The following is a 14,448-nucleotide window of genomic DNA, read 5'->3' on the forward strand; positions in this document are numbered from 1 at the left end:
TTTATATTAATAAATAACTATATAAATCAAATAATAAACTTTTAAATGATGAAAAGGTACAATTAAGGGAATCCAAATCACGAGCATTATATACCCTCAATTTTTAGTGAAGAAAAATTTGTCAATTGAATTTTATATTATTTTTTGCCCTAAGATTCATAAAATCTTCCCATTCTCCACTAACTCTGGATATACCTATAAACAATAAAATTTATTTGACGTTCAGAGTCAAATGTTTTAAGAAGCGTGACTAATATAATGTTTATTTTTTTTAAAAATCCAGTATGTACCATTGAAGGTAGACTTTAACGGACAAAGAGGAAAGAGATTATTATTTTCAAACCCAATTTTACCAAATAGGTGAGCAAAACAAAGAACTGTGGCTTCCCACAAATCTCTGTCTAGCAATTTTTCTTTATCTTAATATCTACTTTGAATATAATGCTTAAAACAGAAAAAAAATAAACCACAAAAAAGCCAGACACAAAAATCTGAGACGTATGTTTTAAGAGAAAAATGAACATGCATAAAATACCAAATTATATGGTCACAAGTGAAAATGCTAAATGAGCAGAAAGATTTTCCAGGAGACAAAGAACAATGTAGAAAAGGCATAGACGTATTTCTAAAAGCCAGATCTATATATCAATAATGCAAAAAACGAAACCCTAGGGCCTCACACTTGATTCAGAACCATGTGAGCTTCATTTATCCTTCTCTGAATGTTTTAGAAAATAATTCAGAATCTATTTTCCATCCAAAATTAAGGCAATGGTGTATGTCGAGCATCACACTTCGTACAGAACAGTGCTTAACATTCTTTGTCTCCTAGACTCACTTCTTAGAAGCAACATAGTTCCACAGAACCAAGGTAAGACTCTTCCACTGAAAACATTAAACTCCAATAAAGACCTAAAGAAGGATTATGACTATTAGCCCCTCCTGCGCTTCATGATGGTGTGAAAGACACACACTAGAGTGGAAGAAAAAGCAAAAATAAACAGCATGTCAATAATTAACTTTTTGAAGTATATCACTATCATGCATATTTTCCATTTGCATAATAATTGAACAACTTATAAATTATATCTATATAAGCTCATGTTGCCAAAGAATTTTGTCATATTATTATTCAAGCAGTTTTTCTCCATCTACATATTCTTCTGAAAAGACATCATTATGTTAAAATATTATATGTGCTTCATACATAGAATTGTTCATAGTTTGCTGATACAATATACTGATATGTATTAAATCTGAAGAATTATAAATATTTAATAAACTAATTCATAGCACAAAAATATATAAATATGCTTTCTGTCCTTACAACTTAAAATGAAATTAAGTTTTCCCCTTCTATATTTTTCATTTAGTTGACATTTTCTGAAAGCAGTCACTATAACCAAATCAGCTAATAAATATAAAATACCACCTATCACTGCATTTATTCAACTGCTGACAATAATACCTAGCAATATAAGGAAGCATAGGAAAGCTATTAGTCACACCAGCTCCCTGACCCAAATCATTCCAAACATCATTTGGGGAGGATGAAACCAAAGGATTAGCACAAAGATAAAATCAGTCTCTCTACATATCAGATAAAAATCAAGTTATAAAGAGGGAGAGAGTATGTATGTGTGTACCCAGTTGTATGTGCTTGTGAGAGGAGTATTTTCAGTACTGGAATAATCATAGAATTTATGTCATACCTGTGCTCCATAGATATATTTATCCAACATCTTGCCTCCTATTGTCTGTCCTCCTATATCCCAAACTTGAAGAGTAACATTCAGGTTTCCTTGAATATAAAAACAAGAATGCAGAAAAGGTAAGTAACAAAATAACAACTGGATACAGTTTCAGAGAACACTAAATCACAATGATAAACTGTGGACCTAATCTGCCTTCTATTCTGCACGCTCATATGGTCAGATTATTTGGAACTGTGAAATAATGTTGTCAAAAGAAATCATAATGGGGAATTTAGATTTATACTTTTACCCCATTTCTATAGAACCACATTTACAATCACCTTCAAAACAAAACAAAAAAACCCTTCAATTCATACACTGCTCAAAACTTTAAAAAGAATAGTTTTCTTAAACAGAGACTAGGACGATAGAACACTTGTACGGGGGGGTAAAAAATATATACTTTAAAAATAAAAATAGAACTTTATATTATATAAAGTATTATAACCTACCCTATAGCACATAATGAATTTTACTGTAAACTCTAAACTCTATAGGTTCTAAAACTCACAGATTAATAACAGACTACAAAAATGGACTCAGAGTTTCAACTCAAATTAATGGGACTTTTAATATTTAAATGTCACCTAAAACATGCAATAGGAAACATAATTTTTAAAACTACGTTTTCAAATTTAACCTATAAAATATAAACACATACGACAGCCCTCTTGAGAACAGATGTAGGACACATACCCAGTATATCACTAAATATTATGATGCATTTACTGTTAAAAGCATTTCCACTGAAACAAATCATAATATGTGCTTCAAAGCCTTCATAAAATGGTGGAACAACTCTTCCCCATAAAAGCATTTAAAAATACTAAAAAGCAATCTTTAAAATTCTTTTGTCTATTTTGCAAACTATTTGGCTGATACAAAAATTTATGAGATAAGCTATTCTCTCTTATGAATGCATAACCCCAGAAGTTAAAGACCAAGTCCAACGTACTTCTTAGTTTAACATTTCAAAGTATTTCTCCTAATAATGCAGTTTTCTCCAAAAGTAAACAAAGTCTCAATTAGTATCTTCAAAATGAGCTCCCACACTAAAAAATGGACCTGTCTGAATGATTTGCCAATCAGAAAAACTCAAAATAAAAACTTAAGACACTAAAAAAAGTTCTCGCTTCGAAAACAATAAAAAAGATTATGAAGACATAAATTTTTATGCCAATGCCAAAACACTGAAATCAGAGAATGTTAAGTCACACCATTCAACTGAAAAGCAAGTATAACACTGGATTAACCAGCCAAGTTTTACCCTTAACTCTAAGTTTTGTTGGGTTTGTATTACAATCTTTCCATTATTTTGAGGTAGGTCTGTTGCATCTGCCAACGTGCAAAGGATTTACATGAGGAACTTCCATTAGCATTAATGAGAGCTCCTGAAGTTTATCACCCGTCATCATTCCCACATACACACACTTTCAACACTCACAGAGTAATGACGAACATGTTCTTAGAGCTCTGTAAAGACGAAAACCAAAATGTCACAGACAAGTAAGACTTATCCAACAACTGGGATAAACCCACTTACTTAAAAATCTAAATTTTTTCAAGTTTCAAAACTCAACTCATTCTCCTATGATGGTGTCTCAAACTAAGCAGGTGAGAAAAGACTAGTAGTCGTTAGCAATAAGTTAAATCGCTTCAGAAGCCCCTAGATAAACAGGCAGTACTCTCTTCATTTTACTTGCATACTCTTTACAGTCATTTGTTTACTTCAAAAAAACCAGTGCTTAATAATATTAACTTTCTTACAGTAAGATTGTAGGCAACACTTAATATAAGGCATTTAATCCCATTTTCTTCAAGGCCAGTAAATCCTATCACTTAGCTTTGCACTAAGAAATATAAAGCTTTTCTTCCTTTAAATTCTGATAGTCAGATCCAATCTGAATTAGTTATTGTGAACACCTTAGCTACCACTTTACGAACATGATATTCATGTTTCCAAATCCTTACTACATCATTTCAAGACTAAATCGTTTATTTAGTTGCCTCCCATCTGAGAAGTTTGTATTTATATTCCTGTGTTGCAGGTATTTTTTATATTCATACCTTTCTAAATAAAACTGTTTGTTGTTGTTGGCTTGTTTTTTTAATATACATATTCTAGTGCCTCAGAAATAAAAAGTTATGCATTACTGATAATCGACAATGCTAGCCAAAAAAAACCCACTTTTGCTATCATTATAGCTTCCACAAATGATACTAGCTTCATAGTTATTTCATATGTCTAGAAACATGTTTTTAACTTCCACATTTGAATTTTAGGCTTATTAACATAAAAATAAAAATAAACAGGGGTTCTCTCTTTGGAAAACAAAATCACATAAGGATGGAATTCCGATCAATATTCATTTTAGTTACCCTAAACATAAATATATGAAGTATCCATGTATATTTTCAAAATGACATACCTAATAACCTACAAAAATAGAATTCAAATAATCAATACAATAAAATTTTTTAAAAATCAAGAATCCATCTAATATAAATTTCCCACTAATAAAGAACATTAAGGAAATAGTCAGCAATCTAATCTCAAATGCAAAATGTTACAAAATTCCTGCTCCCCGGTAAGGAATGACATGTAACCAGGGGAAAAAAAATAAGATAAATGAGGTGACAAAATACAGGTAAGTTGCTTTTGGTATGAATCAAAGCCACCAAGAGGATTCAACAGTGACCTTGTAAAAGTACACTTGGTGCCTTGGTTAACCTTACTTAAAGTGCTGCACAGTCAAGATGGAACTAAAAACACAAGTCTGCCCACTTCTTGTACTAAAGACTTAGAAATCCTTTTCACAGTAGAACGCTGTTTACTGGACTGTACCCACAAGCTTCCTGAAAGTATTTTGACTAAGGCTCTTAAGAAGCTCTATCAGCAGAATCTCTGACTAACAGATACACTATTTTAAGCAGTAAATGCTGCACAGTGGTTGCATCCAGACTATACAGCATACCGGAACATGAAATATACTAAAATGGATGAATATTTACAAAGTAATGACCTTGAAAACTTGCATGAGGAGAATGTCAATAGATGGACAGGAGGTATTCACCTAACAATCTGAATGGACAGAAGATTTACTAGACAGAATACTTAACAAATACTAGATTCGCCCAGTATGCTCTTTACAATAAATTCAATAATGCTGCCTGTAATGTTTTAGCAAATGATACATATATTAATCATCCTACATTTGACACTTGCAATGAATTAAAATTAAGGTTAAAATATATAAAGAATATACTGTGAAGCTTGTAATTTATTTATCTCCTTTCTTAATGTACTTAATTATATAAAATCAAGTTACATTAAAACAATTTTTTCCTAGTGAAATTTCTAACACAATTTTGAGTCCATGAAGTAACATAAAACCAACTGCCTTAAAAAAAAAAAAAAAAAAAAAGAATTTTTTTTCTGGAATTCTACCCATCAAAATAAAAACTTACTCAGGAATTCATTAAAATATACATTCATTGAGAGTATAAATTTCCTAACATCATTTTTAATATAAGTACTTTCTATCTCTAAAATATTATACTATAAATTTTGATTTCAAAAATACCAAATATTTTTTACAAAGTAATCAAAACTTTAAAATGGGTAGTATTGTGCAACAGATCAGAAATCATCATATGTATATATCACCTATATAAAATGTCCAAAACCAGTCCTAAAATATTTTTAATGATTGAGTGGTGCTTATTCCTATATTTAAGGCTTTGAACTACAAAAAAAGTCAGAATAACTAAATAATATTAATGGTACAGAAAGCTGATGCTCTTGCTAATTACCATCAAAAACAATAGTCAATAAATAAATACATATATTAAGGTTCTCTATGTACAACTACCATCTCTGAAAAAACTGTTGCAAAAAATAAGCTTTCAGCATGTATAATATATGATCTGTGTATGTATTCTTCTAGTGACTTCTATACTCTGAATGTAGCATTAACCTAGACAAACAAATGAGAATAATAAAAGTAAAATGAGGTTTTTCAGTTTTGAATACATTAAAAGGAAATACAAATGAAACAAAATATGCGTATGTTTCTCATTAAGCCTCTTGTTGCAATAACTTAGTAATAGAAAGTTGGAATTCTTTTCTCATACTATATCTTTCAATTTATTTTTCATTGGTTGCTGAATACAGACAATCACAAAATATAATAGAGCATATTACTAGTGAGATATGCAGAATACCACCAATTACTAAGAGTTTTCATTAGCTGCTCTAAAACTTTCATGGAGAGTTGTCTGATAGATGGGGTGTTTGAGAGGTTAACATATTTCAATAATATTGGAATTTATTAAACCCCTTCCCACTATATCACTCACACTCCAGTATATGAATCTGACACTACACTCGCAACCGTTTTTATTCAAATGTGTTTCCTCAGAGAGGAAAGGGATGGACTGGTTTAGAAAGTCAATCAAGATAAACTGCTTTTAATAAAATACTTTAAACATCTAATTTAACCATCACAAATGAATGGACAGAGCATTTTAAAGCCCCAATTGTTCAGAAACTAACTTAAAACAGAAACCACTCTCTTTTTGTTATTATATCCCTGTATTTCCCACAAAATGTGCTGCAACTGGCATCTAAATAGTTTCTTTGCATGGTGAACTGAAACATCTTGAATGCTCAAACTGTATTTTTATGAGTGCCTAGGGACCCTAAATTTTAGTGGTCTATTAAATGCCAGCAATTTCATGCTGCCTTGCATAAAACAGCATTCACATATTAGAGCACAGAAGTTCCACAGCTACATTATACTTCTGTTCCAACCTTCTCTCGAACAAAAAACTGAAGCAGTGGCTAATCAAAATAATATTTTTAAAAAATAATCCCTTCCAGTCTTTTCACATTTAGTTTATACAATATCTGTTTATAATTGTATAGCATTTGACTTTTTTTAACTTTTTAGAATTTTATAAGCAACTATTGTTTATCCTTGAAAAATGTGTAGAGTGGTCAAAAACAGCAGGAGAGTGGGGGAATATATAAACTTTTCTCTCACACCCATGGACAATATGTCTTCACAGGAGATCCTGATGCAAGTTAACCTCCCTATGATAGATCTGCTAATTATATATATTTTCATGCAGAAACAACCCCCAAATTTATTTCACATATTTCTGTTATTATTGTAAGATATGTACAATTTTCTATGTTAAGATTTTTTAGTCTCTTACCCGGCAACGTTATCCTTCTCAAAAAGAAATCCAGTCCTATAGTTTGTTTGTACTGTTTCCCAAAAGTTTCTTGAGCAAAACATGTAGTTAAGGAGGTCTAAAAAAATTGATGCATAGAATATCAAAATTAATGTCTTTGCTTTAGAAATGTAAACAGAAAATCATTACTAACCTTATTAAATAATCTTAGTATTTATACTATCATTAATCCAACAAACAACTTTAAGCAGTTCTAATCAGTTACAGTGGGAGAAGGGACTTAACACTCCACCAAGTAAATTTCACTTGCCAACAGCTACCAGTGGGGACAACAGACTAATCTGTTAGATCTCTTTAAATCCCCGGAATAGTCAAGCTCCTTCTCCTTGCTGGAAATTAGAATTTGAGATTTATCAACAAGAAAACTAAAACAACATAACTAAAGATCTGACTCCTATACATCCATATGTATCAGTTCAATACAAATTTCAGAGAATTCTAAGTTTCATTTCTGAGGTTAAATACTCTGAATATTTGTGCTCTTAGCCAATAATAAGAAGTACTAATTAAAAAGGGGAAAGCCCGTTCATATAATTTTTCCTTTTTCCCTACAAAAAAAGTACCTTTAAATGTCTAATTTTTCTCTATATTAAAGATGTTAAATGAAAATTATCCTACAGAATGACTGAGATAATATTTATCTTTAAAATTAAAAAGTCAGTATTTTTAAGACTAACATTAAGCAGGCAAAAATAAGTATTTTCCATCCAACAACCATAAAGATTAAAAGTCACAAGAATATTATAACCAGAACATATATACATATTTCTACATTTTTTTTAAATAACAACTTAAAGTTGTATTCAAAACTCTGGAGTACCATTTCCTATCAAAGCAGAATAAAAATCATTCTGGAAACAACTGAAATAACTCAATAACTTAAAAGCTTCTTAAACATTTTAAATGCACTATTTGTAAACTTCACCAAAAAGAAAGGCAGATTCACGAAGCTTTTATGCTCTTTAAGAAATACTACCAAAGTTAAGTGAAAATTGACTTTTATTTTAAAAGTTAAAATTAGATATCAACTCCCAAAATAATGAAAACTAAAATTTCCAAGATAGCTTAGTATAATTATTACATAAATGCAGCAATGCAAAAGAAAACTTGGCCAAATTTTAATCTCTTCAAACAAAAAGAACTAAAATTCCTTTTGACACAAGAACCATATTTTTCACACAAGTGACAATCTGCACACCCTAACCAATTCTTTTATTATTTAAATACTCAGCATTTGTAATAAATTTCTAAGATATGTGGTCAAATATTTATTGCGCACCCTAAGAAAGATGTTCTGCTAGGCACTGAGAAATAAACTCATTACACTCAAATGAAAATTTGTTTGGCTTCCTGAAGCATATAACAATAATATAAAAACCGAGAGATTGGAATAAAAAGGGTGAGCATTCCTTTTTAAAACTTTTTGTTTTTTCATTTAGCTTTATTTATGCCATTGTGCTTGTTTAACTTAGAGTACAAAATCTTCTGTTAAGAGGTTCAGAGTTCCAGAGAAAAATAATTGCCACTATTTAACTATTATAGATATTTCAAAATGTTTAATACAGGGATGGTAGATATACTTTTATAAGACAAAGAGAAACTCAAGGCACATGTAACATTAGCATTGTGCCATTTAAGGTAATTTTTCACTTTCATGTAAGGTTCTCAAAATTCAGTGTTTTTATATTAATAAATATTTTTAGAAATTCAAAGGTTCTTTTCTTGGAAACAGGACTTCGAGATTCTGAAAGCCCTACCCTCACACTTTTTGAGGCAAACATAAAGCTAGGATTTTTGATTGGAATAAAGTATAATCTGTCAAAAGTATAGGCCCATGGGAATACAGATTATTAAAATGTGTTCTTATACCATCTCTGGACATACTACAAAATTAAACAGAGAATCAACTGAATCAGTGGTAGGCACTTCATCAATTCTCTAGACTTTCTGCCCTCTTTCACACTTAATAATTTCTCACAAGTCATTATATAAATACCCTTCTTAAACAATTATGAAGGGAACAATCATCTACTATATGTGAAACATCTTTATCTGATCCTTCATATTGTTTTGTTTGGTGAGCTTCTGCTAACAATTTTTACCATACTACATTTACTAATACCAAAAAAAAAAAAAAGACTATTTGCCTCAAAAGAATCTTAAGAAATATGTAATAAAATCAAAAGTATGACTCAAAACAGAAAGAAATAAAAACACATGATACTAGGAGGAGGAGCTAAATTTCTCTTGGAGAAACTATTAGTGATTATCTCAATACTCGATTGCTTCCATCAACGTGTATTTAAATGCCATGAGTTAAAGCTGACAAGAAAAACTAATGCTAGAAAAACCAGCCAGGAATTCAACTAGTATACAAATAAGAATGAAAGAGAGGCTGAATTCATAAAAGGATAGTAAAGGAAACAGAATGGGAATGTTGGTAGCTGCCAGTAACTTGAGAGCTGAATAGGGTATGGAGAAAAAAAAAGCTTGATACACAAATAATGAAAAAAGGTTAGATTTCTGATGTTCGTCTCTGAAAATCTCTGGCAGAAAATGCCTTACAGTTTTACAAGAGATTAGTCAAGATGATAAAGACTAAATCAGAACACCATAAAGAGTTATCACTCACCCTTTTAAGCAGAATGATAGTCCTAATTCAACAATATGGAAGGTGCAAAAAACCATGCCCTGTCCTACACTAGACAGAATTTTAGACAGAAATGAAAAACTGTAATTATTCACACTAAATTAGCAACAAGAAGAAAACATAAGAAGGGCTAAATAAAAAACCCAGAAACAAAATTATGAACAAACTTCAACTGAGTAACACATGTATGAAATTAACTGATAAATACTGGTAGAAAAAGAAATGAACAAAAGTTTAAAGAATTATGATAGAACATAGGGTAATGGGCAATTTTTGTCTCTTTCAACAAGTGTATTAGTGCTATAGATTGTCACTGTAATTTTAAACAGGAAGTGAATTCAGTTATGAGTTGACCATAAAAGGATTTAGGAAATGAAAAATTAGAAGGTATTCAAAAGAAAATTGAGCAATAAGAAAACTGCAAATATACCTTAAAATTTTTATTGAATAAGAGTGTTAGAAACAATGCTGATTTATTTAAAACAATTGAAACCTTCAAAAAGTTGCTTCCCCAAAACCTTTTAAAGGTAATCAGAGCATCTTAGGTTGTTTTTTTCTCAGCAATAAAAATCAGTAACAAAATATCATCCTGGAAGGCAAGAAATTAACAGAATACTCCAAATTTTGCATATGAATGACACTTCTCCCAGGTGCCCTAGGAACTCAAATCTCAGAACCAAAGACTGGTGCAGCTTTGCAGGGCCAACTGCCAGGGAAGATGCAAACAGCAGTCGTCACCAGAGAAACCAGAGTCCAAGCTACACCAGTAAAAGGGATCGTGAAGCCGGAAACTGGTAACAATAACCACCTGCGTTTCTGAAGCCTCTGGCTAGGAAAAGGGAGGGAAAAGAAAGGACACAGACTTTAGCAATATTCCCAGAAACAGTGTTGGCGCCTTGGACAGAAGCGACAAGTGTGAAGACACCCCGGGCGGAGGCTCCTCACTTTTATTTGGGGGGTGGTCACTGACCCTTTTTTGAGATCCCATGGACCCTCCCCAAAGAGCAAGCACCAAGAGATGATTATGTCCCTTTCAGGAGCTCCACAACCCAGAGTTAAAAACCCCAGCCTAAGAGGTAAGGAGACTGGCTGTCGGATATTCTCACGCACTCGGTCTCATTTATTCAATCAACCGTCACCAAAGGCTAGACCCTGAGCAAGGATCCCCTCTGTCACGACAGCAGCTCTACTCTCAGCATCAGCCCAAATTAGGAGCTCGATAGATAACCTGTTGAATGAATGCTTGTGTTGACAGGTGCTGTGCTTCGAGCAGTGATGAACGGGTATGATGCCATCAAACAGCAACTAGCGTTTATTGAGTGCACACCATGTTCTGAAAGCTTTATGTGGATTTTCACATTTAATGTGTATTTGCACATTTCACCCTTTGAGACGACCCCTATCAATACCCACCTTACCGATGAAGCACAAATAGGTTAGCAATTTTGCCCTCCAATGTCCCGACCAGTAAGTGCTGGAGCCCCAGTGCTCACCCAGGGAATTTGATTCCAGAGCCCAGTTCTCGGGAGGGCAGTGCAGGTATGAGAAACCGTAAAGCGGCCGGGGGATGCGGGGACGGCGGGGAGGGGGCTCGCGGGGGGAAAGGCAAAGTGTGAGCTGGACTAAAGTAAAAAGAGGTAAAATGACTTGGCAGATCTTTGCCAGTCCTCGGAGGCGAGAAGCTGGAAAGCTTCCCAGGAGGGCGACGCCGGCTCGACTCTTGAAGAAGTGGGAGTTCGCGATCCAGGCAGGGAGTTGGGAAGTGCCTTTTTTTTTTCTTTTTTTCTTTTTTTCTTTTTTTCTTTTTTTTTTTTTTTTTTTTTAATTTAAGGAGAGCTGGACAGCTCTCGCCAGCCTTCACCCAGCGCCTACTCCGTGTCTGGCCCCAGGCCACGGTCAGGCGGGCCCCGGCCCTTGGGGGAATGAGGCGACGCCGAGCGGCGGGGAGGAGGCTGGGGTTTGCCGGGGCCGCGCCGGGGTTCCTGCAGGCCGGGGACGGCGGGCCTGCTGGAGGACTGACCTTCCCGGAGGTGCCATCCCCCAGCACGACGATTTTCAGTTGCCGGTCCTGGCTCTCCTCCTCAGAGTCCGACATGGTGTCCCGGGAACCAGGCCCGCTCCCCCACCCCCACCCCGAGGTTGGAGGGAGAAAGGGGAGGAGGGGGTCTCCGGGGGCGGGGGAGAGGAGGAAGGGCGGCAGTGGGGGCAGGACCCCCCGCCCCGGTGTCTCAGCGGCGGCCGGACGTATCTGGGCTGAATCACTCGCCGGGCGCCATCTTGCCCGCCTCCCCTCCCCCGCGCGCCGCCCCGCCCCCCACGCGCTACGTCGGTCGCGCCCCCCCTCCTCTGCGCCAACCCGCGCGGACGCGAGCCTCCCTAGCAAGCCGGCCCATTTGCGGGCCTGCGATGGGGGAGGCGTTCGAACTGAGCCGGCGAGACGGGCGCTACCCTCGAAGAGGCAGCTGTGAAGAAGAAAAACAAAATACATCATTCAAATCAGGTGGGAAAATGGGAACCCTGTAGCATTCAGGCGTTCTACCATATTCCCGTGTTTCCATCACCCCCTGTGAAGGTCCCTGAAGTGAATGGTTTAGCTGGAGGGGGGGCGTTGACGCCTGGGCTGCGCGCCACGGTTGCCATGGAAGCCGGGGGTTGGAGAGGCGGTGGGGCGGGGCCTGTCTCCGGGCGCCCTGCAAGCCGGTTGCCAGGCGCAGCGCACAGGGGAGGGGCCCCTGGAGCGGGCAGAGGCGCCGGAGGTCGAGCCTCGGGAGGAACGTGGGCGCCGCCGAGGTTGCCGAGGACCGTTCTGCCTGCGGGCGAGCCCCCGTAGTGGCCTTCAGTTTAACGGAGTTCTGGCGCTGCCTCTTTGTTTTGACCTGTCAAACCATGGGTTCTCGCGACAGAACAACAGAATCCGATGGTCCATTCATCAAGCAAGTAACCTAGAAGAGTAGTTCTCAAAGTGGTCCGGGGAACAATGGGGGGCCCCAACAGAGTCAAAATTATCTTCATAATAATACAAACATTTTTTTGTTTTGTTTTTGTTTGCCTTTTTCGTGTTCATTCTCTCACGAGTGTAAGTTTTCGAGGAGATGCATGATGTATAGGATGGCATTACTCCGGCAGTTAAGGAATCATATGCTTGTTATAAGGTTCCAAACATTTCTTAGTCTTAATTTCAAAGCAGTAATGATAGCTATAACTTACCTAAACAAAAACTCTTTGGGGTCTACAATAATTTCTTAAGAGTGGAAAGAGGCCCTGAGCCCAAAAAGTTTAAGAATTGCTGTACTGTCTCAGTCCAGTAGAGCAGGTAAAAGATGTCACAGAAAATTCCAATAGAGATAAATTCTACAATAATAATGTCAACCTACTATGCTTGTCTCATTGTTAATTACTTCACAGGGATGACCACTGTTCATTCCTCATGAGAACCCTATAGAGTAGATAGAATTATTTCATTTTACAGATGAGTAAGCTTAAGACACAAAAAGCTCAGCTCAGAGGCAGTGGTCCTGGAAAGAATGTAAGGAAGTAGAATGGGAAAACAGTACCGTTTTAAGAAATGCCCAGCCCTAGAGGGAGCACTGGCGTTCTAATCACAGACCTGTGCTTACTAGATATGTGACCTTGAACCACAGTTACCTTATCTATAAAACAGAGGTACTACCTCCTTCATAAGGTTGAAAATTAAATGAAGTAATCAATGTAAAGTAACAGCACAATGCCTGGCATATACTAGTAACACTCAGTAGGTGTAATTATCCTCTTCATCATCATCAGTAGATATGGTCCATGTTGAAGCATCACTGCTTCCTAGCCATGTTACCTTAGACAGGTTTCTTATGTAGATTACATTTAATTATACATTAGTTCATTCTCCTCCTTCCATATCATTATACATTAATGTTAGGTCCCATGCATATAAGCATGTGTATATTATGTATGCCAGCAGAACCCCTATGCATTATCATGCATTAATGATATAACCCCTGCACATAAGCAAGTATATACAATTATTAGTCTTGCATAAGACATTAAGTTAACCTAATCTCCAGTAATACTTAAATTGGAACGCACTTCACTTATCCAAAAAAGACCTTGATCATCAAGCTTCGAGGAAACAGCAATCCTTACAGAAACGTGTACCTCTTCTCACTCCGAGCCCGTAACACGTGAGGGTTCCTATATTAAAACTATACCTGGCATCAAGTTCTTACTGCAGGGCCATATAACTCTTTACTCCTATCCTACAAATCCTCTCAAACGGGACATCTAGAGGGACTAATGACTAATCAGCCCATGATCACACATAACTGTGATGTCATACATTTAGTATCTTTTCATTTTTGGGGGGTGGGGAGCGGTATCACTCAGCCATGACCGTAAAGGTCTAGCTTCTTCATCTGTAAGTAGGGTTAGTCCACAATAATAGCTACCCAATTAGTATTACTTCTCAGTACTTTCCCTACTCCCAACCACCACCACTAACAACTCCCTACATTACCAGCTCTTTTAATGAGGATCAGTAGGATAAAGTACCTGGAAGGGTTTTGCAAAGTTCTTTGTAAATGTTAACTTGAAGAATCTGTTTCTAATGAAGACAGATTTAACCCCTTCTTGTCCATGAAGGGAGTTAATGTTGCAGAAATTTGCTTTTCCATTTGTCCTTAATGGAAATGGTTATGTAACCCAGTTCTGACCAATCAGACAGAAGAAGAGGTCCTTTGGGAGACATCCTGGAAAACATTTTCCTCCCTGATTAAAAAAGAAGAGGAGCACCTG

The 14,448-nt window shown here is 36.0% G+C and overlaps 1 protein-coding gene across 4 annotated transcripts in view; it reads right to left on the bottom strand.

The window, feature by feature from the left end:
* RAB28 (RAB28, member RAS oncogene family) overlaps positions 1–11,963 on the bottom strand; it is a 107,655-nt gene extending 95,692 nt beyond the window's left edge. For all 4 annotated transcript variants that reach the window (XM_027599206.2, XM_027599205.2, XM_027599204.2 and 1 more), the window contains exons 1-3: positions 11,684–11,963; positions 6,975–7,071; positions 1,713–1,801 (exon numbers count right to left, since the gene is read on the bottom strand). In XM_027599206.2, coding sequence (XP_027455007.1) covers positions 1,713–1,801; positions 6,975–7,071; positions 11,684–11,758 — 261 coding nt within the window. In that variant the 5' untranslated portion in view covers positions 11,759–11,963. The remainder of the gene's footprint in view (positions 1–1,712; positions 1,802–6,974; positions 7,072–11,683) is intronic.
* Positions 11,964–14,448: the final 2,485 nt, after the last annotated feature.

Source organism: Zalophus californianus, chromosome 2, assembly GCF_009762305.2.
Source record: "Zalophus californianus isolate mZalCal1 chromosome 2, mZalCal1.pri.v2, whole genome shotgun sequence".
Classification (NCBI taxonomy): Eukaryota; Metazoa; Chordata; class Mammalia; order Carnivora; family Otariidae; genus Zalophus; species Zalophus californianus.